Source organism: Gossypium hirsutum, chromosome D09 (assembly GCF_007990345.1).
Source record: "Gossypium hirsutum isolate 1008001.06 chromosome D09, Gossypium_hirsutum_v2.1, whole genome shotgun sequence".
Taxonomy (NCBI): domain Eukaryota; kingdom Viridiplantae; phylum Streptophyta; class Magnoliopsida; order Malvales; family Malvaceae; genus Gossypium; species Gossypium hirsutum.
In genome coordinates this window covers 39,381,022-39,406,144 of record NC_053445.1, presented here as the reverse complement: position 1 = coordinate 39,406,144, position 25,123 = coordinate 39,381,022, and the positions used below count along the sequence as shown (strand labels likewise).

General features: G+C 30.8%; 3 protein-coding genes across 3 annotated transcripts; all 3 read left to right on the top strand.

Annotated features, from left to right (window-relative positions):
* Positions 1-12,020: 12,020 nt before the first annotated feature.
* LOC107891484 (uncharacterized) lies at positions 12,021-13,685 on the top strand. Its single transcript, XM_016816309.2, has 2 exons — positions 12,021-12,536; positions 12,624-13,685. Exons 1-2 carry the CDS (start codon positions 12,104-12,106, stop codon positions 13,346-13,348), a joined length of 1,158 nt encoding a protein of 385 aa, XP_016671798.2. The 5' UTR covers positions 12,021-12,103; the 3' UTR covers positions 13,349-13,685.
* A 1,325-nt stretch (positions 13,686-15,010) lies between these two features.
* On the top strand, positions 15,011-16,545 carry LOC107891486 (uncharacterized). Its single transcript, XM_016816310.2, has 2 exons — positions 15,011-15,540; positions 15,626-16,545. The coding sequence occupies exons 1-2, from the start codon at positions 15,240-15,242 to the stop codon at positions 16,342-16,344; spliced, it is 1,020 nt and encodes a 339-aa protein (XP_016671799.1). The 5' UTR covers positions 15,011-15,239; the 3' UTR covers positions 16,345-16,545.
* Positions 16,546-23,314: 6,769 nt separating this feature from the next.
* Positions 23,315-24,458, top strand: LOC107891487 (fasciclin-like arabinogalactan protein 12). Its single transcript, NM_001326786.2, has one exon. The coding sequence runs from the start codon at positions 23,406-23,408 to the stop codon at positions 24,135-24,137; it is 732 nt and encodes a 243-aa protein (NP_001313715.1). The 5' UTR covers positions 23,315-23,405; the 3' UTR covers positions 24,138-24,458.
* The last annotated feature ends 665 nt before the right edge of the window (positions 24,459-25,123 follow it).

Genomic DNA, 25,123 nt, shown 5'->3' with positions numbered 1-25,123 from the left:
ATATTGATGTGTAGAGTTTTATTGTTTTTTAATTATTTTTCTGGACTTCATTAATTTTTTATTATTCGAGTGTAAAATTATTAAAATATTATAAAAATCTAAAATAAATAGTATAAAATAAAATAAATATGTTATGAAAAGTATTATAAAATTATAGAAAAAAATTAAAAATATAGAACACAATCAATAAGTTATAGAAAATAATAAAAATATAAAAATTATAGAAAATTAAAGAAAATAAGAAAATGAAGAGCTTAAAAGTATGAAGATGATTGGAGTTATATGGAGTACCAACCATGAAAATAAGGAAATAATTATATATTTTTATATTTTTTATTTAACCATAAAATCAAATAAAAAGCAGGATACTCTTCTTTTTCTTTAATGTTATATAAAAAAAATTGATGTCATTAATTTAAAAAACCCAAAATTACAATTCATCTAACACTACAGTATAGAATTGATTGTTGATAGTAGAGATCTAAATTTTGTATTTGCAAATCCATGTTGAGGCAGATTTCTTTTTCTTTTTAATCCATAACCATATAGCCTTCCAATGTTAATATTAATGGAATTACTAAATATTCTACTGGGATCAGCTCATCTATTCTGTTTAATCCATCACCATATAGACTTTCAATATTTTAATAGTTGGCGATAATACAATCTTATAAGCGGCAAATCACAATACAGTATTTAGCAATTCAATTAAGATTAATATTGAAAAATAAAAGAGAAAATTATAACAGTTCGTTTTTTAGTGGTTTCGATGAGAGAGTTCGTAGTTATATTTCATTAATATTTATGAGTTAAATATAGTATAATAGTGAATCGTGATTTAATAGATTTTATTAATTGGTCAGTTAATTGAGATACACGTGGCTCATACCAAAATTCATAAATTGAGCTTATAAATATTATTATTAAATATTTACGGAGCTATTATATAAGTGGATTGAAGTTTGGTAAGAAAATTTTGATGATTTGATAATTAATTAAGAAAAAAAGATTAAATCGTAAAAATTATAAAATAATATCACTATTGAATTTTTTAATGAGTTAAGGCTTATTAAACTAATTATCAAGGTTTAACAGTGCAATTACACCTATATTAAGTGAAGTAATAATAAATCAAAATGAATACAACAAAAGAGACCACCTTCATCCTTATTTTTTTCTTCTCAAACACCGAATACTCCATTGCCAAGTTTAAGGGTTTTCGTCCAAGCTTTCTTTCATTTGTATGATTAAGGATTCAATCCTACGGAGGAAAATTAGGAAAAAAGTGAAAATTGTATAATAGTCCCTATAAATCAACTTATTATACATATATTGCTGCTGTTGAATTACGAATATATTTGTTATTAATATTGTGAATTGGAATTGAAATGTTATAAACTAATGTTAAGTTGAGTAAGGACTTAATTGAGAAATGTTGAATACTGGTGAAACATAATTCATGTGGATTCAGAATTAATGTGACTTGTTTATAGCATGTGTACTGAGAACATGGAAGTGCCCCTAATTTATAAATATTACAATGTATGAGTTTAATGTGAGATGAGATATGACAGATGATATGTTTATATGTTTATTGAATGTATCGGTATCCAGCATTTTTTGCGGATTACCGAGTTATATTTACAGTGATTCAGACGTGTTTCTAGGGGAGGATGTGTAGCTTTCGGGCTTGGCACTTAGTGTCCAGGCGTGTTTCTAGAGTGATGTTAGCCTTCAGACTTGGCACTCAGCGCCTAGGCGTGTTCTTGGTTGGTTTAACATCATTTGAGCATTATGGCCTGTTTTGGGTGGATAATTGAGTATCTGAATTATGTTACTATTGTAACACCCATAACCCCTATCCGTCGCCTGATTAGGGTTACGAGACATTACCAAACATAACATAATTGAACACAATTAAATACAAAATCATAATTTACAAACAGTTTTAAATAAATAAATTTGTATACATTTATTTAAACATCTTGCATATAAACAATAAAACATATTCTATATTTGTCGAATTCAAAAAATAATACAAGTACAGCTTATAAATTTAATCTTATAATGCAATACACAAAATGTTCTGATCGCATTTAATATTTAAATGTACAAATACAAAATTATATTATGTTAAATTTGCATTGTTTTACTTTAAATGCTAAATGCACATACTGAACCATTTCTATTAAAACAAGGTTGCATTACTTATTAACTCAACTAAATTTAATTGATCTAGATGTATTCGAATATATATATATATATATATATATCAAACGGTTGCTCAATTAAAATATGAAACATTATACTTAACATTAAACTATAACCAAACCGAACATACATAGTCAAACATCATCTTAGTCCAAAATGTCATAAACCACAAAGCCAAACTTTACTTATCAAATATATATATCTGCCAAAACCGCATATGCATACACATAATTATCTATATTTAAATCACTTACAAAAGTTTTCATTTCATTACCTCATAATAAAGCATTTCATATCCCATTTTATACGTATATACTTTCATATAAAATCCAACCTCACGAGTAGAGGTGCTCATGGGCCGGGCGGGCCGTCGGGCTTGGGTAAAAATATAGGCCCGAAATATGGACTTGGGCAAAAAAATGAGGCCCGATTAAAAAACGGACCGGGCCTCGGGCCCGGCCCGAATATAATAAATATTTTTAATTTTTTTAATTTTAAAATACTTTTAAAATACTTTTTTTAAATTTTTTAATTTTTTTAAATTTTAAAATATTTTTAAAATACTTTTTTTTAATTTTTGTTTTAATTTTAAAATAAATTTTTGGTATTTATTTAAAAAACGGACCGGGCCGGGCCGGGCCCGGGCTTATGAATTTTTTCCCGGGCCGGGCCTGGACAAAATTCTAGGCCCATATTTCGGGTCGGGCCGGGCCGAGCCCGGGCCGAAATTTTTTTTCTGGGCCCGGCCCGACCCATGAGCACCTCTACTCACGAGTTTAGCTTTTCATTAGCATGTTCATAACCAAACTCAATTCTAAAACAATGCACACTTCCATCTATAAACATGTTATATATATATTCAGCTTATAACTAAATCAAACAACTGCACATAACATTCATTTATATGACATAATTCATATAATGCCAAACCACAACTAAACTATGCATAATCTTTAATTCGAACCAAACCGAGCAAGACAAGCTAAGTAAGCCATATTCGCACGGCTTTAATACATATATACTTTCAAAATAAACAATTTGAATGCTAGTCTATACATGCCATAGTCTCAAAAGAAATTTCAACTTAAGATACCGTTATTTGTCGATAGTGTGATAAGCTTTACTGACGATCCCCGAGCTCGTAACAACCTCAAAATCTATAAGACAAAAATAAATAGACACAAACACATACAGTAAGCCATTGAGAGCTTAGTAAGTCAATAGCATAGATAAAATTTAACTAACACATACCTGCAGATAAAATTCATTCACATGTCCAACTGCATTTAATATTACATTGACAAGAACTTTCTAAACACATGTTTTGAACAAATTCACCGTCACATAGCCTGCTAGGCTTGAAGCCTGATCCAGTACACCGGCATTAAGCCTGCTAGACGTATAGTCTAGAAGATTTCACCGGCATTAAGCCTACTAAGCACAAGCCTAAAAATCTCAGATATAAAGATGATTCTTTCGTATAGTTCTTTATATTTACATAAGTTTTACTCAATAACCGTATATCCACAACATTGAATTATATTCGATTCTTCATAGTAAACATGCATTCGAACCATATAGATATAACTCAAAAACATTAACTTCAGCTCAAAGTATTTTGTAACCTATGTTCGAACCTCCTTATGTATATAAAATTCATACATCAATTCTCCAACTCAAGAACTTGAATATATGTATATATGTATGTTCGAGCCACATGCATATAAATATATGTAATTCATAATATTAAATTTTAGCTCAAGAACTTGTAATATACTTTCGAACCATATATTTATAACTCATAACTTTAAATTCAACCCAAAGAAATTAAGCCTTACATTCGAATTACATGTCTATATATATATATTCTACTATTAATTTCATATCATTAAACTTAAATCATACTTTAGCTAACATACATGTAATTTGTATCATTAAAATCAACCTACGAAGATCAATTCTATATTCGACTATCAAATAGGAAAATTACAAAGTTTTATTCAATTTACATATTTTAAGTTCCAGCTTATCATATGTATATAAATATATATATTCAATTTAGATAACATTTAATTGCTAATTGACTTACCTCGGATATCGACGGACACGATCGACTACTCGACTACTTTCGTTTTTCCCCGATCTAATTTTGTTTTCTTCGTTTCTTGATCTAAAAATATTCAAATTTAGCCTTTTCATTCATCAAATCATTCAATTAAATCCAAAAATTCATAAATGGGAAAATTACCATTTTGCCCCTGATATTTTACACTTTTTTGCAATTTAGTTCTTTTTGCACAAAACACAAAATACACAAATTTAAACGCACCATGCTAGGGCAGAATGTTCCTAGTGTTCATACAAGTCCACACATTTCATTTATTTCACATTTTAGTCCCTCAAAAATTTATTTTCACAATTTAGCCCTAATTACTCCATTTCACCAAAAATTCAAAGACAAAACATGTTAATCTTTCACATATCTTTCATATTTCATCATCAACTATCAAAAAGATCAAACATTCATCAATGGAATATCTCAAAATTACCATCAAATTCTAAAATTAAAGCATGGGTCTTGTAGTACATAAAGCAATGATCTCAAAAACGTAAGAATTATAAAAAACCGAAACAAAATTTACCTTGAATCAAGGTTGTAACTTGCCGAACCTTAAGTTTGTTTTAATAGTTTTCTCCCTAGCTAGTTTCGGCCTAATGAAGATGACAACCATTGAATTTTGCTTTGTTTTTTTAATTAACATATATTAAGGTATTATTAGTTTCCCTTTTTAACCTTTAAATAAATAATTTATATTTCATATAACATAAGGATAAAGTTGTCCATTGCCAACCACTATCTTGAATTTTGGTCTTTTTGTATCTTTAAACCTCCCATTTAAAAAGATAACAACAATTAGGTGCTTTTAGATTTAACCCCTAAATTTTCATTTTACACGATTAAGCTATTTTCTCAAATTAAGCACTCAAACAATAAAATTATTTCACGAAACTTTCACACATATAATTTCACATATAATTAACACATAAAATAATATTAAAATATTTTTCAGACTAGGATTTGTAGTCCTGAAACCACTATATCCAATTAGGGTCGAAATTGGGTTGTGACAACTATAGTTCATCGGGCTAACTATTAAAAGAACATATATTGATTGACTACATGAATTGTTTGGAAATGATATGTTAGTACGACCATTGAAATGTTAACCGATGAAATTGAACGAATGATGAGTATGTGTTTAAAAGTTGTTTGGAAATGATATCAAAATGACTAGAAAGTTTATAGTTTATATGTATGAAACGCTTAATTTATAAATGTGATATGCAGTGACAGTGCTATATGTTTAAAAGAAATGGTATTTGATTGTGAATATGAATTGATGCGATCAATTGTTTAATATGATTTATATGTTGGATCCTTCCTATTGAATGATACAGAAACATATCATAGTGATTGATAGTGAGATTATACACTTGATACATGAAATGCTCACCTCGTTATTGTAAATGTCTTGATAGGAAATCGTATAAAATTTGTTATATATGTTTACGTAATTGTAAACTGAGGTAAGAATCTTGTCTAAACATCTATGAACTTACTAAGTATGTCAATGCTTACCCCGTTTTATTTTATGTCTTTTGTAGTTGCATCTTTGCTAAACTTGGCTATTGGATCACTTCTAGGGCTCATACTATCCAATGGTTTTTTTGGTAATCTTTGATTCATCTCAGATCAATTATAAGTGGCATGTAATAGATGTGATATATATATGTGCTTGGTGTTCAACTTTATGAACTTGCCCATTTTGGTATGTTTATTTGGGTGGATGACTTCAATTTGTTACACGGCTTAGGTACACGACCATGCCATCTAGCTCCACACGGCATCAGCCTGTCACACGATTTGGCCACACGACCTTGTGACCCCTGTTTTACCTTTTTACCTATATTTTTGTAAAATTTTCAAATTAGTCCTAAATTGTTTTCAAGTTGGTTCAAGAGCTTTGTAAGCTCGATTGAGACTCAGTTTTGGTTGTAATCATATTGTACTTGAATTATGAAATGTTTTGTTGATTTATTGAATATTAAAGTCAGAAATATATGTGAACTCTTCTGTTAACTGTTGTAACATCCTATAGCTTGGGTTCGACGACAGGACCGGGTAAGGGGTGTTACAAAAACAACTTGAACATGAATTGTGCAAATGCAAAATCTATATTTCTAGTACAAATAAACAATTGTAATTTTGGAAATTTTTTAGATCAATAACATGAAAGATTTTCTTTTGCATAATCTCAAAGAAAGGAAAATTGATTGAGTGGTGTGCTTTTTATTTTAGTGAGATAAGTTAAACCATAAATCTAATGCTTAGAAGCATTCAATTTGATCTAATGGCTAAAAGCATTTTGGTTCAAATTATAACCACAAACTATATTAATAATATTTGATTTTTATATTATTTATAAGTTTTTATCAACAAGTGTTGGGTATAGTGGTAAGTCATATTACAATCCTAAGGAGAGAACATAAGTTCAAACATTGGAGATAATATTATTTATATTTTTCTATAATTTTTAAATAATATTTTAATAATTTTAGACTTAAATAATTAAAAATTAATTAAACCCTTTTAAAATAATTAAAAAATTAATTAAGCCCTCATAAAATAATTAAAATAACAATTAAACCCTATACATCAACATTTTTTCATGTCAAATAATTAAAATATCAATTAAGCCTTCATAAAATTTAGAGAAGGATATCATAAGTTAATTTTACTATATACTAGTAACTAGAGGTGTTCATGGGCTGGGTCCAACTAAAAATTCAGGTCTATTTGCTAGGCTTGGGCCCAACCTTGCTCGAAAAATGGGCCTAAAATTTTTCCCAAGCTCAACTCAGATAAAAATGTGAAAACCCGAGCCTGGCCTGGCCTGGCCCGCCTGTATTAATTATTTTATATAATTTTTAAATGTATATAATATATCAAAAATACTAAAAAATCAAAATAAATATTTCCCAGCAAATTGAAAATAAATTTTAAAAAATATGTATACTTAAATAATACTAAGATAGATGCAACTTAACAAACAAATGCCTCTAAAATAATAACAAAATTAACAATAAAATAAGTTTTATACAATATCCAAACAATAACAACAAAATAGTAGCAATATAATAGTAAAATGATAGCAAAATAGGGAGAAAACAATAAGAAAATAGTATTAGAAAATAAAAAATAGTAGATTTTTTTGTCTTTTAGTGAATTCGGGCCGATCCTGGCCCGGGCCAAAAATGTCTTACTCAGGGCTTGGTCTGTTTTTTAAATGGGCCTTATTTTTTTTGTCCAAGCCCATTTTTTTAGTCTTATTTTTACCCAAACCCTTCCTACCTGACCCAACCTATGAACAAGTCTATTAGTAGCTAAGACACACACATGTCATTTTATAATATCGAGGGATATTTTAGGTTAAAATTTTGTCATTTGTACATTTTTTCTAAATTTATTTTTTTTATAAAATTAATATAAATATAGGAAAAGATAAAAAATTATAATAATATAATTATTTAAAATTTGTAATTGGATTAGTATAACTCATAATACTAATAAAGTTACATACATAAATAATAGTATATACATAATTAATTACAATTTTATTTTTACTATTTTTACATTTTAATTTGAATAATATGTGGGAAAAAGATGATACAAATAGTTTAAATATAACTTTTTTTTGTTATTTAGAGTTCAATAATTTGATGTGAAGTAAAAAAGAAAAAAGAAGGCTAAAATATTGGCTCAATGAATTATTGTTTACTAAAGCAGAGAACGTACCAAAAGTGTAGGAGTGGCAATGACATTGCTTCCATTTTTCAAAAAGGCTGGTGATTCTTTTCATATAACTTATACGATGCTTTGCTTAAAATGTGGAAATTCATGTGTCTCTCAAATTTAATCTTTAATTTTTTTTAATTTGATGTTTATTCTTTTTAGAATTAAAGTTGATTATTAACTTTTTTTTAATAATTAAATTGTTTTAAATAAAATTATTGACTAAAATATCAATTTTTGAACAAAGTTAGCATGACAACTCGTATAGCACTCCATGTGTACTTCATGCTAATATGATACTACTTGTCATATATGTCACGTCAAAAAATAATTTAAAATTATAAAATATTCAAAAAAAAATTTAAAATATATAAAAATTTCATAAAAAAAACATAAAATAAACATACAGACATGTATAAAAAATTAACATTTTAATCAGTATTTTCATTAAAAAATAACTTTTAACTCTTTTTAAAAAATCCGACCTGTTATATTTGCGATGCCAGCGTCGAAAATATCGACCATATCTTGAGGAAATGCTCGCTCGCCGTCCACTATTGGAGTAATCTGGTTAACAAAGACAAGTTAGCTCAATTTTGTAGTTTAAACATTAAAAAAAATTATCTGAACAACTTTTTCTGAATTTTAATAAATTTTTTTTCGTAATTTTTAAGGTTTCAAAGAACACTTTTAGATTTTTTAAATTTTGGAATTAATTCTTAATAGCAACTCGATTAGCGTGACCGAATTCAAGTGACACTTAAGGCGATGAACACCTTAATCATCAGACCAACACACAGAGTTCAGTTATAAATTGTATTTATTCACTCTATGGTACATGTATCTCTTAGATATTTATTTCAAAATTTTAAAAAGTATGTTGTCTCCAATAAGTTTTTTTTTTTGATAGATAAATTTCAACAACTCTATTCTACTTATACTATATATTAAATCTTTGACCGAGTTGATGTTACGAATTAATCGAATATTAGATCAATTAAATAATGACTAAATATAAAACTCACAATTTATTGGGTTTGAACCTAAAATATTATTCACCATTTTAACTAAAGCTTTGTTTAGATTTTAGATAAAAATTTTAAAAATATATTTTTATATAATTTTTTTACCCATATCTGAATGTGTTGTAATATAGTATTTATGAAAATACGAATTTAGATAAACTTTTGAATATTACTCTGTATATTATTGAATTGACATTTTAAAAACATTTTTAATATATTATTATGTGATAATAAAAAGGGTAAACTACACTAGTAGTTATCCAATTATTAATATATTTCTTTTTTGGTCAACTAACTATGAAAAGTTACAAAATGGTTACCAAACTATTCAATTTTCTCTTTTCTGGTCACCAGCCGACTAATGGTGAAAACTTTTCAAATTGGCATAATAGCAACTTAGCAACTTTAACCCTCAACATTTATACAATGTGTCAATTTAGTCTTAATTCTAAAAAATTTCCCCATCAACATCAACATTTACACATTGTGTAATTTAGTCTTTTTTGCAGTTTTGCTTTTCATTGTGACACTTTCACCTAAAAAGCTTAAAAGAAGTATTAGCTAAATTTGATTGAAAATATACAAAAAATAGAAATAGCAAAAAATCCAAGATAATAATTTTCATCTTTTCTCATTCTTTTAAAATTAACCTTCAATATCACAAATAAAAGCAAAATTGCAAAGCTTTACAAAAAAAAAAAGAGCAAACCTGCAGAAAATAGAAGAAGACTAAATTACACAATGTGTAAATGTTTAGGATTAATTTTTTAGAATCAATACTAAATTGATCTAATTTATTAATGTTGAGCGTTAAACTTGTTATCATGCCAATTTTAAATGTTGCTGCCGTTAGTCGGCTGGTGACCAAAAAAGACAAAACTGAATAGTTTAGTGATCATTTTGTAACTTTTCATAGTTGTGTAATAAAAAAAAATTCACTAGTAGTTGGATGACTACTAGTGTAGTTTACTCTAATAAAAAAATAATATTGATTAACAGTGTTTATATTTGATGCACTGCTAGTATATAATTCTATGCACCATTAGTAAATTAGACGATTACACATCATTAAAAAGTTTTAAAACTAAATTCACTTTATTTCTAATGATGTGGCATCATTTGGTTAACTGATACTGCATAGAATTATATACCGTCAATGTATCAAAAATTAACCCTTAATTAAATTATTAATTAACATAACAATGAACCTTTCTTGATTTTACGATCACATTAAAGAAGCATTAATAATAGGGGTAAAAGACATTTAGCCCTTTAGGTTCGGTATAAAATACAATTAATTTTTATCTATTATATTTTACTTTGTTAACCGGTGGGATTAACAAGAATGAGGAGATGAATGATATGGTGGTAGTTCACTTAAGGGTGTAAATGAGACACTGGTGTTCACGAGCTACTCGAGCTCGACTAAAAATATGAATTCAATTTGGCAATTATCGAGCCAAGCTTGAGCAACCCAAGCTATTGATCGAGCCAAATTCAAGCTTATTAATACTTGACTCGATCGGCTGTAAGCCTTATCGAGCTTTTCATATTTTTATATGATTAAATTATGTTATTGCCCTTAATATATATTATTAACCCTAAGCTTAATAATTAAATCGAGCTTAAGCTCGAGTTCGAGCTTGAGTAAAAAATGATAAACGAGCTTAATCGAGCTTAAAAATAAATGTTTGATGAGCTCGAGTTGAGTATTAAGCTTTGAATTTCGAGTCGAGTTCAAGCTTGGCAATATTTGAGCTCGGCTCGATTACACCCCTAAGTTCATCCACAGTTGGGCGGAGAGCCACTGAATGGTGATAGAATGGTCTTGGGAGATTGTTCTTGGTAGGAGGAGAATAAGGAAAGATGGGAGGTGATTTTTGTGTCTTGGCCTGTTCTCATACGATATGATGAACATATATGTGAGGTCTGACGTTCTATGATATAACTTCTTACAGTGAAGTTGTACCTTGTTCCCTTACAGTGGCGGTGATGTGATGTCCTATGATATAATTTCTTAGGAAAACTAGGTAATTAATAAGTCTAAGTCCCCACATGCGTCTCACACATACCTAGCGAAAGTAATCTTATGAAGGTTCATCAATCTACTAAGGTCTGGCGTTCGCCTGGTTAGAGATTTGTTTGATATGGATACATTAGCGTATAACATGGTTGTTGATAACACGTAGAGTAGGTATAACAATTATTAATCACATAATCATTTATACAAATATAAATCTTATTTTTTTTAAACTCACAAATATGAATTATATATGTAACGAAAGAAGGGACACTTTCAAACATCTAAAGCAAAGCAGGGGCGTACTAGGGGACTGTGAGAGGCCCTTTAAATTTTTTAAAAACTTAAATTAGTAAAGGTAAAATTATACTTTACTCTTTTAAAAATAATAAAAAATTAATTTAGTCCTTTAAAAATTATAAAAATATGATTGTAATTTTACTATCGCAAAAATAAAGTTTTAATTTCAACCTTTAAAAAGATAAGTTTAATTATAGAGGATTAATTGAACATTTGATAAACTGCATTGAACTCAAGAAAAGTGAAGCATAACATAGGCTTAGACCGAAAGAAATACTTAACAGCTATTTGGCGAGAAAAAAAAAGAGCTTATAATTTATGATTTTAACAAACTATTGTATTGAATTTAATATTATTACTTAAAATTTATAAGATTCTTTTTTGGATTTTACTCAAAAGGACATTATACTCATTACTTGCACTTGAACATAAAAACAATATAATTACTAATTTATTCCTCCAAAACCCTATTCCGTTTTGCTTCTTTTTAACAGCAAAGGAAGGCATCATTAAAATGATTAAAGGCCCAACGTTCAAGGCGAGGTTCATCCTGACAAACCCTATAAATAGGTTGATTTTGTGCTACATTTTCAACAACCCTCCTCCATTGATCGACTCTACCACTAATAATAATCATAAGCTATATAAAGAGGAGAAACAAACATATAAGTAGTGTGTCAATTCGAGTACGAGATGAAGTCGTATAGTATTCTGGTGGTTCTCGTTATCGTACTGCTATCCACTGAAGCCGCCATCGTGCATGGTCAAGGTAAGGGTAACAATGGGAATGGCAACAACAATGGTAATGGATATGGCAACAGCAACAGCAATGGTAAGGGCAAGGGCAACAGCAATGGTAAGGGCAAGGGCGACAGCGACGATGGCAAAGGCAAAAACAAGGGCAATGGAGATAAGAAGAAGAATAAGAAAGACGATGATGAAGTGAATTATGACATGTCATCATCAGGGACCGGGCAAGAACGAGCCTACTGCAAAGGGAAAAGTGCTTGTTACCAGAAGACCCTTGTTTGTCCATCTGAATGCCCTCAGAGGAAGCCTACGAAGAACAAAAAGCAGAAGGCTTGCCATATTAACTGCGGCAGCAAGTGCGAAGCCACTTGCAAGTGTAAGCATATATACTTATAATACCAGTCACCCTAATTCCTACTTCTCTCAGATTTTTATTTTATTTTACTTTTTGGTATGTTTTCAGGGAGGAAACCAAAATGTGATGGCTATGGCTCTCTTTGCTATGACCCTCGTTTTGTTGGTGGTGATGGAGTTATGTTCTACTTCCATGGAGCCAAGGGTGGGAACTTCGCCATTGTCTCAGATGGTCAGCTTCAAATCAATGCTCATTTCATCGGCACTAGACCACAAGGAAGGACTCGTGATTTCACATGGGTGCAAGCCTTGGCTGTCATGTTCGATACCCACACACTTGTCATTGCAGCAAATAGAGTTTCTCACTGGGATGACAATGTTGATGCTCTCAGTGTACGATGGGACGACGAGACGGTTACCATCCCTTACGACGGAGAAGGTGAATGGAGGAAGGGTAACGGCGATGAAAGACAAGTGTTGGTGGAAAGAACCGATGACAAAAACAGTCTTCATGTCAAAATATCTGGATTGGTGGAGATAGACATAAGGGTGAGACCCATTGGCAAAGAAGAAAACAAGGTTCATAACTATCAGTTACCAGATGATGATGCCTTTGCTCACTTGGAAACACAGTTCAAGTTCACCAACTTAAGTGATGAAGTTGAAGGAGTGTTGGGGAAAACATACCAGCCAGATTATGTTAGCCCAGTGAAGAGAGGGGTGGCTATGCCAATGATGGGTGGGGAAGACAAGTACCAAACCCCATCACTCTTTTCACCTTTCTGCAAGGCTTGCAGGTTTCAGAGGCCATCTGGATCAGTTGCCACCATCTGAACTGAATTTGATATTCTCCATCTCCAAGCTGATAATAATCGACACACAATAAATTTGTTCTCTAAAATAAACCAATATGTGTCAATTATGTCGTTTTACATGTTTTTACCTTAATTTTTTTTCTATTGTAAAATAATAAGGGCCATATGAAAATTACCCACTGAATAAACAACAAAACACTAGTCTTATTTTTCAATGCTTAATTCTTTTTTCTTCTTCTTTCACCATACTTTAAAGAGAATATGTGATATGTTTAAATTCGTTTGTGATGTATTAAATATTGAATGAAATGCCCCAAGTAGCTATGATATATATATTCAGATGAATTTGTTGTTCATTTAATGGGGTTGACTCGACCTTTTCTCTTAATGCAACTTGTAGTTATTAAAAGCTTACTTTTCTCAAGTTTCAAAATATTATAAAGATTTGGGCGGCCTAGCCGGGTGAAGGAGGTGTGCACAAACCACAAATCTAGGCGGTTTGACCTTGGAGAGTCATTTAAAATACCATGGGATCCGCCATTATTAGAAGCTTTAGTCACATGATAATGTGTGATAACAACTAGATTAGTGCTTCAACTTGAAGCATCACATTTATTACTATTCTCATCACCATCTCCAATCTCAACCAAGGCCTATTCCTAAGTTTCTTGACATAGTAATATGTTATTTTTATTCATCGTTTTTCTTCACCATATTTCATATATATATATTTAGATATAACTATTTCTATTCACAAATTAATAAAATCAAAAAAAAAATTACAAACTCGAGAACAATTATAATTTTTTTTATATTTTAATATCATTATACAATTTTTTTTCATTTATATCTCTTCTAACTTTAAACTTTTGATTGAGTTGGTGCATAAGCTAACCAAACACCAACTCGATTGAAGAAATTACAACAATATCTTTCTATATTTAAAATAAGTTATATTAGATGTTAAGTAATGCTATCTAACATGATAACATTGTAAGGTGTTATAAAAAAACGACAACACTAGTTAGAAAAAAATTGGGGTGCATTTAATATTTTTGATCATATGTATTTGTTTAATTAAATTTATTTTTACTTACAATTTAAATAAATTTATTTTTTTAATTTCATACATATTACATATATATTATTATTATAGAAAAATGACAACACTGAGCTAGAAAAATAATTAAAGTGCATTTAATATTTTTTATCATATGTATTTACCTATTTAAATTTAATTTTACTCACAATTTAAATAAATTTATTTTTTAAATTTCATAGCACATATTCATATATATTATTAATTTCAAAACATATATTTCATTATTTATTAAATATTATTTTTTAAACGCAAAATTATATTTTAAATATATAATTTGCATGTATATGCATGTAATCAAATTATTGTTTAGGTCTCTAAATACATGAAAATCTTAAAAAAAGAAAAATCGTCTAACATATATTTATATTGAGAAGGGACGATATGAAACTGTGATTCTACCTTATCCATATCTTTCTCCTAATTTTTAACATTTTTAGTTGAATTTATTTTTTCAAGAAGAAAAAATTGAAAATGAAAAAAAAATTCTGATTTATTATCTTTTGGAATAGGATGAGGTGGACAGTTTTATAGCACCCTTTTCTCATTTATATCTTTCCCTTACACCGAGTAATGTAAAATTGTAAATATAAACAAATTGCAGATCCAGAGGAGCTATTTCTCTGTCAACTGCTTGTTTATAGAAAGAGGAAACTTCACATGGCTTTAGCCGTATTTGGAGGCAAACCGCATGCGGAACTGGCCTTTATATAGGGTTTTCCGTGACACTATATCTCCGCCTATCTCCTCTCCACACTGCAACATTTAAAGATTAATAGAAGGAGAAGGAACTTTTAAAACACAGAGAGACATGGATAGAAGATACTCTTTCTTTTTGGTGGCCCTTGCCCTAGTTTTCATTTCCATGGAAGCTAGCAATGTGCAAGGTAGCAACAGCAAGAAGGCACCCTATGATGCTGCTTCAACTCATTATACTGTTTTGGCACCCACCAGTACTGGACAGGAAAGAGTTTACTGCCTAGCAAGAGGAGCTTGTAATGGAAAGGTACTCACATGTCCGAGTCAATGCGCTCAAAGGAAGCCCAAAAAGAATAAGAAGGTCAAAGGATGCTTCTTTGACTGCAGTAGCAAATGTGAAGTCACCTGCAAATGTAAGTATATATATTTATATGTATATATGGGTGTATCTATGCGTAATCTGTGTATGTATGCGGATGATTTGAAGTTGTTTCACAGGGAGAAAGCCAAACTGTAACGGATATGGGTCTCTATGCTATGATCCAAGGTTTGTTGGTGGTGATGGAGTTATGTTTTACTTCCATGGAGCCAAGGATGGAAATTTCGCCATTGTATCAGATGAGAACCTCCAAATCAATGCACACTTCATCGGGACACGACCCCAAGGACGTACACGAGACTACACATGGGTGCAAGCCTTGGCGGTCATGTTCGATACTCACACTCTCGTCCTCGCGGCAAAGAGAGTTTCTCAATGGGACAACAGCTTCGACGCTCTCATTGTAAGGTGGGACGGCGCTGTCGTAAACATCCCGACAGACGGAGAAGCCGAGTGGAGGACTAATTCGGAAGAAAGGGAAGTGATAGTTGAAAGAACTGAGGAAACCAACGGTGTTAAGGTCACAGTTGCAGGGCTGGTGGAGTTGAATGTAAAAGTTAGAGCCATCGGGGAACATGAAAACAAGGTTCACAATTACCAGTTGCCTGCTGATGACGCCTTTGCACATTTGGAGACACAGTTCAAGTTCACCGGACTAACCAATCTAGTGGAAGGGGTGTTGGGACAGACTTACCGGCCGGACTACGTTAGCCCCGTGAAACGAGGTGTGGCGATGCCGCTGATGGGTGGGGAAGACAAATACCAAACGCCATCCTTATATTCGCCTCTCTGCAATCATTGCAGGTTTAAAGGAAAAGCCGGTTTAAGTTCCATCTAAGGACTGATTAAAAGTGAATAACATACATGTAATGTATGTCTTTTGACTCTTTGTTTTGTGATTAGATTTGTAATGCTAATAAGGGCCAGATTTTTGCCCATCACATATCATTACTTTAAACAAGATGTATACAACATATATCGATGTAAACTTACTTAGTTTGGGTTGTTAAGTAATAAATTGTTGATTTTTTTTTAGTAATAAAATCGTTGCATGCTGATATACTAATTAATAAAAGGAAAAGGTTGAGGAAGCTGACTTTTACATTGGAATACCATAAACATGTACATTATCCAGAGAAGGTAGAGCTGAAGATGCGATTCAGATGCTCGAGGAAGCTACCGATGAGAGTGTTTACTTGAATAAAACAATGTTAGAGAGTTGTGAAAATAGATGGAGAAGACAACTACGTTATTGATTTTGATTTCAAATAATATTCGATGATCCTTGGAAAATATTTTCATTTTTTCACAGATGAGTCCAAGCAACGAATACCACCAGCGATAATATGAAAGCAAGACCAACATGAACGTTAAACCCAAGGAGAGAAACAAAAGGAAAATATGGGTTTTTTTCCTTCAATTTTTGTTATTAATTCTTTGTTTCTAACTATACTCAAAACTGGTCTCTTTTATTCTTCCTAGTTTAAGATGTTCTTTTTGTGTATTTCTGTTGTTTCTTCTCTGCGGAAAATGGTTTGCCTCAATAGTAAATTATAATTTGATCTCTTTTTGTCCTTGAAAGTGATGTGATGCGACTAATTTAAGGAGTTGGTTTTGGACGTGGCGTAATATGATTATTGCCTTCATTTCGAAAAGGCTTTTTTTGACAATGAGCAAAATGGATATTCCAAAACAAAACAAATGAACCAGGGAATATCACTAAGAATAAAGCAAGGTTTTTGGCTCCAGGATACGGCACGGGTAGAGAGAATTAATTTTGATGTGAAGTTTGCTCTAAGACCCAGATTTGAGGTCATTTGGTTGCTTTGGAAGTTGCAACTCATCTTAACATTAAGTTGTATCGAATGCATTTCTGAATAAGTTCATAGATGAAGAAATCTATTTGGAACAACATCAGGGGTTTGAAGATCCTAAGCATCCAGCAGACTCAAAAAGGCACTTCATGATTTGAAGTAGGCTCCCAGGTCAAGGGATGTGAGGCTTTCAAAGAGATCCGAGAGCATCCTTTTCATCAATTTTCTCTCTAGATTTTTATTTATGTAAGATTGTGTTGAATACCTTTTTGTCATATTCTCAAGTCATGATGAATTAAATTTTATTTTTCTGGAATGGTGATGGGTTCTATACATATTAGTTGATTAATTATTAATTTTGATCTATGTTAATTATTAATTATTTAGTTTTGTGATTATTTAATTTGCTTGTATGGTTATCATGTTGTATTAATTTAATAATCTTAATTTGTCGAAAGGTAAGGTTGAGATCTAGATTGAATAGATTAGGAGTAACTCTAGTAGCGACAAACGAGTTAATTTGCAGCTATAATAAATTTGTTATTTATGATATCTTGCCTGACATTGGAATATAGCTAGTGGGGAAAGAGGATTGACTTAGCTAGATACTAGAATGGTTTAGTTAATCTATTGAAACTTGAGTTAGTAATTACATAGATTGAATGATTGCAAGAGGGATAATTGATTAGCAGGATTAGGTGAAATTAAAGTTCCAAGATATCATACACTTCATTGAGAAACTTAGTTTAATTTTAGTAGCAATTAGGATTTATTTTACTTATCTAGATTTACATAAAACAAAATGGTTGGTGCTTAGCAACTTATAATTTAGTTTTCATGAGAAAAATATATTACTTATCACTTTACTACATTATCACACGCGCTCTTGTGTTAAAATTTTTAATCATCAGCTATTTTTCTTGTAGCAATGACTTAATCTTGTTGCAGCTTACCATATATCTATGCAAAAATCAACAATATGTTTCATAAAGTGTTTCATAAAGTTTGGTGATGGAGATAGATGATGTGATTGTGAGTAGGGGTGTGAAAAAAAAATTTCTAAACCACAACCACCAAAGTGAATCACCAAAGATACCAATTTTTTTTTCCGATTTTTCGGTTTAATTGGCCTTCAAGTTTGATTTAATTAGTTTATTTAGTTAATTTTCGGTTTTTACATTTTAAATCGATTAAGTCCATAACCCATTCACATACCTAAACTCAAATTTAAACCTTAAACTCAATATTAGTTAAAACTTAATATTTTTAAAAGCTCAAATCCATTTAAATTTAAAACCCAAATTAATAATTTAATTTTAATATATAAAAAAACCCTAAAACGTACACTAAACCTAAACACGTGGTATAAATATATATTATAAAGTCATTTCAACCTGTCTTCTATAGTGTACTAATCATCAGCATAGATATTTAAATCATGAAAATGAAATGCTTACATCCAAGCCTTGTAAGAAAATGAACAATCCCATACGAATGACACAGTTAACAAACATGGAACATTGGAATCCAATAGGAAAACATAAACTGAATTTGAGTTAATTAAAAGAATTTTCATTTTCATTTTAATATTTTTATAATGAATTTGAAATAAAAATAAAAATAAAAGTGATGTGTTAGGTTAAATTGAAGAAAGAAGATAATTATCTGAAAAAAATTAAAAGAAATAAAATTATAAATACCTCAATTAGTAAAATGAAATCCAACTCAAAAAAAATTTAACAGCTGAACCGAACTGAAAATTTTCAATTCAGTTATGCTCTCTAAGTTTGTTCAGTTTATTCAAGTTACATGGATAATTTAATTTATTTGATTTTCAGTATAAACAAAACAAACCGATCAAATGCACACCCCTAACTAGGGATGTTCACAGTTCGGTTAAAATCGAATTAACCAACCGAATCGATCTAATTCAGTTAACCGGTCGGTGGCTGAATTTAGTTCGGTCAAAAGTCGGTTAATGATTTTTTGAAATTTTGATTATCGGTTAATTCAGTTCGAAATCGAGTAATTAATCAAATTAACCAATTAACCAAAATAGATAATATATAATATATATAGCCCACCCCCAGTATATAAATAATTAATATATATAGTGTTTCTAACGTCTTATTTTTTGTTTTCACCTCTATTTAAAGCTTTTTGAACTATTAAATAAAAGAAAATAAACATTGGCAATATATTTTTTATATGTTTTATACTTATTTTAGCCAAAAGATCCAAAAATATATAAATTTTGGTTTGATTAATGTATTTGAAAAAAACTTCTATTCGATTAACGGTTAAAAATTTTTATATTTCGAATAATTCAATTAATAGTAATTTGATTCGAATATTATCCAAACCGAGGTTGAAAACCCCTAGTCCTAAGTGTGAGTGATTCACTAGTAACATGTTTTAGAGAAGTTCTAATAGTTGGAGTCTAACCCTTCTTAGTGATCGGAAGGGTTTATATATATAGTGGAGGGGGAGTTTGGTGTGGGTCCCTTTGTCCTATATATGCCCCTAGTTTATTGTCTAAATAAGGGGAAACCTCTAGGGTATGGTTAGAGGCGATGAGAGTTAGTTTTAGGAATTATGAAACATGATTAGGTACTATAAAGTTATAATGATTTGGATATCAATGCATGAACATTTAGTAAGTTCAGAGTCTGAATAGAAAACCAAAAAATGATGTAATGATTATGGAAGAGGTAGGAGCAGGATGATAGCTTGTTTACCAAGCAAAGCAAAGGATGAAGTTGTCGGTTGTTCAATATTTGGCCAACAAAATGAATTAGGCGGAGAATAGTATGTGAGGGTAGAACTGAAGCCATGCCCATCTATGTATGCATGCCTGACTCCCTCCGCATCTTTATAGGCCCTACTCTCCCTCCTTTCATTGCCAACTTGCAACCTCAATTTCCCTCAATGCAAGCAAAGGTGAATAGAAAGGAAGAAATGGATCATCGTGTTCATCTTTTCAAGTTTCCCTGACCCCATAAATTAATTTCTATTACAATATCAAATTTCATTGTTACAATAAATAATTTTATCATCACTATTGTTTTTATTCTCACCCAAACTAATATTAATATCTTTATGAGCGCAACATAGAAGAATCTCTTGAACTTAAATTACCTTTCTAATTAGAATGCAATGATGAGATAAGATGGAGCAGCAGAAGAAAGCTTTAAAAAAATGGTGGATCCTTAGAAGAAAAATAGATGTTTTGCGTATATTGAACTCAACCATGAAATACCAACAACAATATTTGTATTTTTGGTCCGACCAAGTGGCAGCCAACATCAATACTCTACTCTACTTACCACCAACTGTCCAAGCAACTCATGTGGGCTTGAATTGAGACAGAAGCAACTTTACACCTCTCATCTATACCATATTTGGGTTAAATAAAGTTATTGCCCAAAATACAATTTAATTCAAAAATGGTTAAAATATACCATACATTCCTGTATTTTTTTTAAATTTTGAAATTTAGTCCTTATATTTTTATTTCTAGGAATTTAATCCCTCTACTTTTTAAATCTCAAAATTCATATCCAACTATTAATACTGTTAGGATTACTTTGTTAAATTCTGGTTCATTTTAATGTCATTTTTGTACCTACATTTCTACCAAGTGAGTATTTTTTTTATTTTAAAATGTCACACTGACAAATTTAACAAAAAAAATAATGTTAACAATTAAAACGGGATTTTGAAATCTAAAAAGTAAATAAACTAAATTCATGAGAATAAAAGTATAATGGCTAATTTTTAAATTTGTGAAGAGTACAAGGATCTGTGCCATATTTTAACCTTCAAAATTTGATATCTTACAAAAGTAAATATTCTTAATTTAATAGAATAAAGTTGCTTTATTTTTCTTCAATTCAATAATAACATATTTCTTTAGAGTTGTTATAACAAGTAAATTATATAAAACTAGAGATAGTTTACACCATAAAAAGTGCATAGAGTCACAAAGATGAAAGTGGTTCACATTGTAAGTAGTGCAAGGAGCCACTAAGAGTGGTGATTTAGCAATGTTGAGATTGTATTCGAGTAGAATATATGCTATGGTTTCGTATATTCTTCTGAGTCTCTCCCTTGCCTTGATGTTGAGGGGGGATACTTATAAAGGAATGGTGGCAAAACGTGATTCCCAGCCAGTATGCACTCTACCTCATATGTGCAAAGGGTAGAGAGGCGAATGTCAGTTTAGAGTGATTGCTAGAGTCGATTTAAATGAATGATAAAATTTCTTTACGATATTTATTTTTCTTTAATTTTTATTTTTTAATTATATTACATAAGATCTGACATGTCATTTTTTAACGGTTATATAACAATTTTAGTAACAAAAGACCTGATTGATATAACATTAAATCATCAATAATTTAAGATGTAATTAGAATGTTTTAAATTTTAGGGTCAATTTAAAATGAGAGTCATAATTTGAGGATGTCTAATGAAATTAACATTGTTCTTTAAATTAAATTTAATATAATTTATAGAAATAAATTTTATTTTGGTAGAATTTAGAACTCTAAGATAATTTCCCATTTAACCCATTAAGAAAATTTTAGATTTTTGTTATAGAAGGTGAAGCAGGGAGGTGTTTAGGTTTTTCAAGATTAAAGTTATTATAATTTCACCTGTGATACAGTTGAAAAATCAATTTTCATATTTTGGTTGTACATATTCTGTAGAATGTAGTAACATAATAATAGCTTTTAAATAAATGGACAATAATTGCCTTACCGTTAATAACATGGGACAGAAGAAAAAAAGTGTTTTTGCCTTTGTTGAATCTAATGAATCCAAGAAAAGAAACGAGGGTTAAAGAAGAAGGAAGCAGGGATCATCAGCTTGGATCGATCTGCTCATGGAAATTAAAGCCCCACCCACAGGGAGCCATCAGCCTCGTTGACATTAGCTGGAAATAGGGCCCAATTTAACCGCCATCGCTACGGAAACTTATTTCCTAAGTTAGCCAAGCATTCGCAATCACAAACCGAGGCAATCATTAATTCTTTTTAATGGTGTTGGATGGTTATATTATATCTCGATTATATTTTTTTTTTTAAAAAGCGAAGTTGAATGTCTAAATAGGAAGTAATTTTTTTAATATTATTTTTTTATAATATTTGAATCCGATATCTTATTTAAAAACCATCGAAATTTTTATTACTCAATCATTACCGAAATAGAATTGGGCTAAAATATTTCGAAAACTAAAAGTTTCACTGTTTATATTGAAAAACGAGGCTTTGTGATTCTTATAAATTTAATTCATTGAAATTTCATCAAGTAAAACGGAAGAATTATAAATCTCTAAAATGATAGATAAAAATGTCACAAATAAAGCCATTGTGACACCCATTAAAGGAGTCTTTCCCCATCCAGGGGCTACCTTACCATATTCCGAATTCAATGGTTTCAAAAAATCTCCTACAACAATTCGTCTTGGACTAGATCTAGAACTACTATTAACGTTTTGTGTAGCCATAAATCTTATTTTGTATTCATTGAGATTTGTTAACTTTGTATATCATTTCACTATAAATAAACAATCTTATCATAGACCCATTGTGATCATGAAATTATATAATAATGGAAACAAAAACCTTAGTTGCAATCTCTATATCTGATTTACTTGTAAGTTTTACTAGGTACGCCTTATATACTGCTTTTGGGTGACTCTCTCAACAATTAAGAGATCCATTCGAGGAATACGGGAAATAATTGAAGAAACGAGCCTCCCCATATGTATGTCTATTTGGTCACATATCCACTCCAAAATCTACTCTGTTTTCCCTGCTTTTCCAAGCAATGTAGTTGCTCATCAATTTCTTTCCTTTCAAATAAACATCCCAACAGAGTTTGCTAAAGTTGATAAGTATGTCTTCTAGTTAACTAAAGTAGCATATTTTACCTAACTTCACCCTCCAATATCCTAAATAAAAAGCTCCCATTTCTTATCCAATCAAAACATCCATAAATTTTTGTTCAAGGACCACTTCTTCCCTTCCATTTTACTTTGTTTTAGTTGCCATAACGTCACCTTCCAATACAACCCACAATGAGGCAACAATATGTCTTCACTACTCTCACGTTGCTCATCCTGTTTTCCCTCAGTTGTTCAACAACATTAGCCCAATCTCCGGCACTGGCCCCGGCACCTTCTGGTCCAACAAACGTCACCAAGATCCTCGAAAAAGCCGGTCAATTCACCCTCTTCATTCGTCTTCTAAAGTCCACTCAAGTGGCCAACCAGCTGCTCGGTCAGCTCAACAATTCCAACAATGGTATGACCGTTTTTGCACCAACGGACAATGCTTTCTCCAGCCTTAAATCGGGCACATTGAATTCACTCACCGATGAACAAAAAGTGCAGCTGGTGCAATTCCACATCGTCCCAACATACCTCACCTCGTCTCAGTTCCAAACCATTAGCAACCCTTTGAGAACCCAAGCTGGTGATAGTGGCGATGGCAAGTTCCCTCTCAATGTCACCACTTCGGGGAACTCTGTGAATATAACAACAGGGTTGACAAACACCAGTGTTTCCGGCACTATTTACACTGATGGTCAGCTTGCTGTTTATCAAATCGATCAAGTTCTTCAACCATTGCAAATATTTGCACCTAGGCCTCCAGCTCCCGCACCGGCACCGGCAAAGTCGAAGAATAAGAAGGCTACCACTGTTGCTGATAGCCCCGATGTTACCCCAGCTGATAACTCCAAAGCGGCCACCTTGCAAAATGTTGGTTTGTTTGGAGTTGCTGCTCTAGTTATTGCACTTTCTTTGTGACCATGAAAATGGAGAAAAGAAGAAGACAGTGATTTTGATGGTGGTGATCAAGATGGCGAGTGTTTTTTAATTTTTCAATAATTATCATTTAAAAAATTTATGTTCTGTATGAAGATTGAATTTTGAGTTCGTGTTGTTGATTTCATTTATTTTTGTTTTGAAATTTTCTTTGTTATCTCTTACTTCTCAATTGTAATTGTGAATTTTGTGCCACTTTCTTCATCCTTTCTCTTTTTAAGATTTTGCATCATTGCATGTTTTTGAAAACTTTTATTGTCAAATATTCATATTATATTTAGATTAAATTCACAGTTGGATTAAGTATTCTTTTTAAATTATTAATAAATGTTGAGTGTAATGATAAGATATATGGTACAAATTTTAAGAATGATGTAAATAATAATTAAAAAAAAAAACCTAAACCAATGGAGCTTTAGGAGGGCCATTGCTGGGGCGGGTGCAAGAAAAATATTGTTGACACCATTTTTTTGATAAAACGGGGTCGACTTGGTTTTTTGAAAAATGAAATCGAATGTGGGAGTAGCCACCAATCTTTTTTGATGAGGTGTGATCGGGTCACCGAAAAGTGGTTGTTTTTAATAAATGATTTAATTTTTATTAAAACAACGATTTTGGTCTACGAAATTCAAAAAAAATGGGTTCGGGAGTCGATTACGCACGAGGAAGGATTAGCACCCTCGTAACGCCCAAAAATTGGTACCTAGTCGATTACTTAATGTCTTGGTGTTGAAAATTTAAAAACTTGAAAAGAATTTAAAAATACGATCCCTCTTTATATTGTGTTATTTTAAAATTAATGGAATAAATCAAAATAGAAAATGCCTCCTTATTTCGAAGTAACAAAATGTCACATCCAGTAAGTTAGAACACGACATCTCGTATTTTAAGAGTAAGTTTGCCTTTTATTTTTTATTTAAACCTCATTTATTTTAATTTTAAAAGGATATTCGGTTATTTAGAATCAA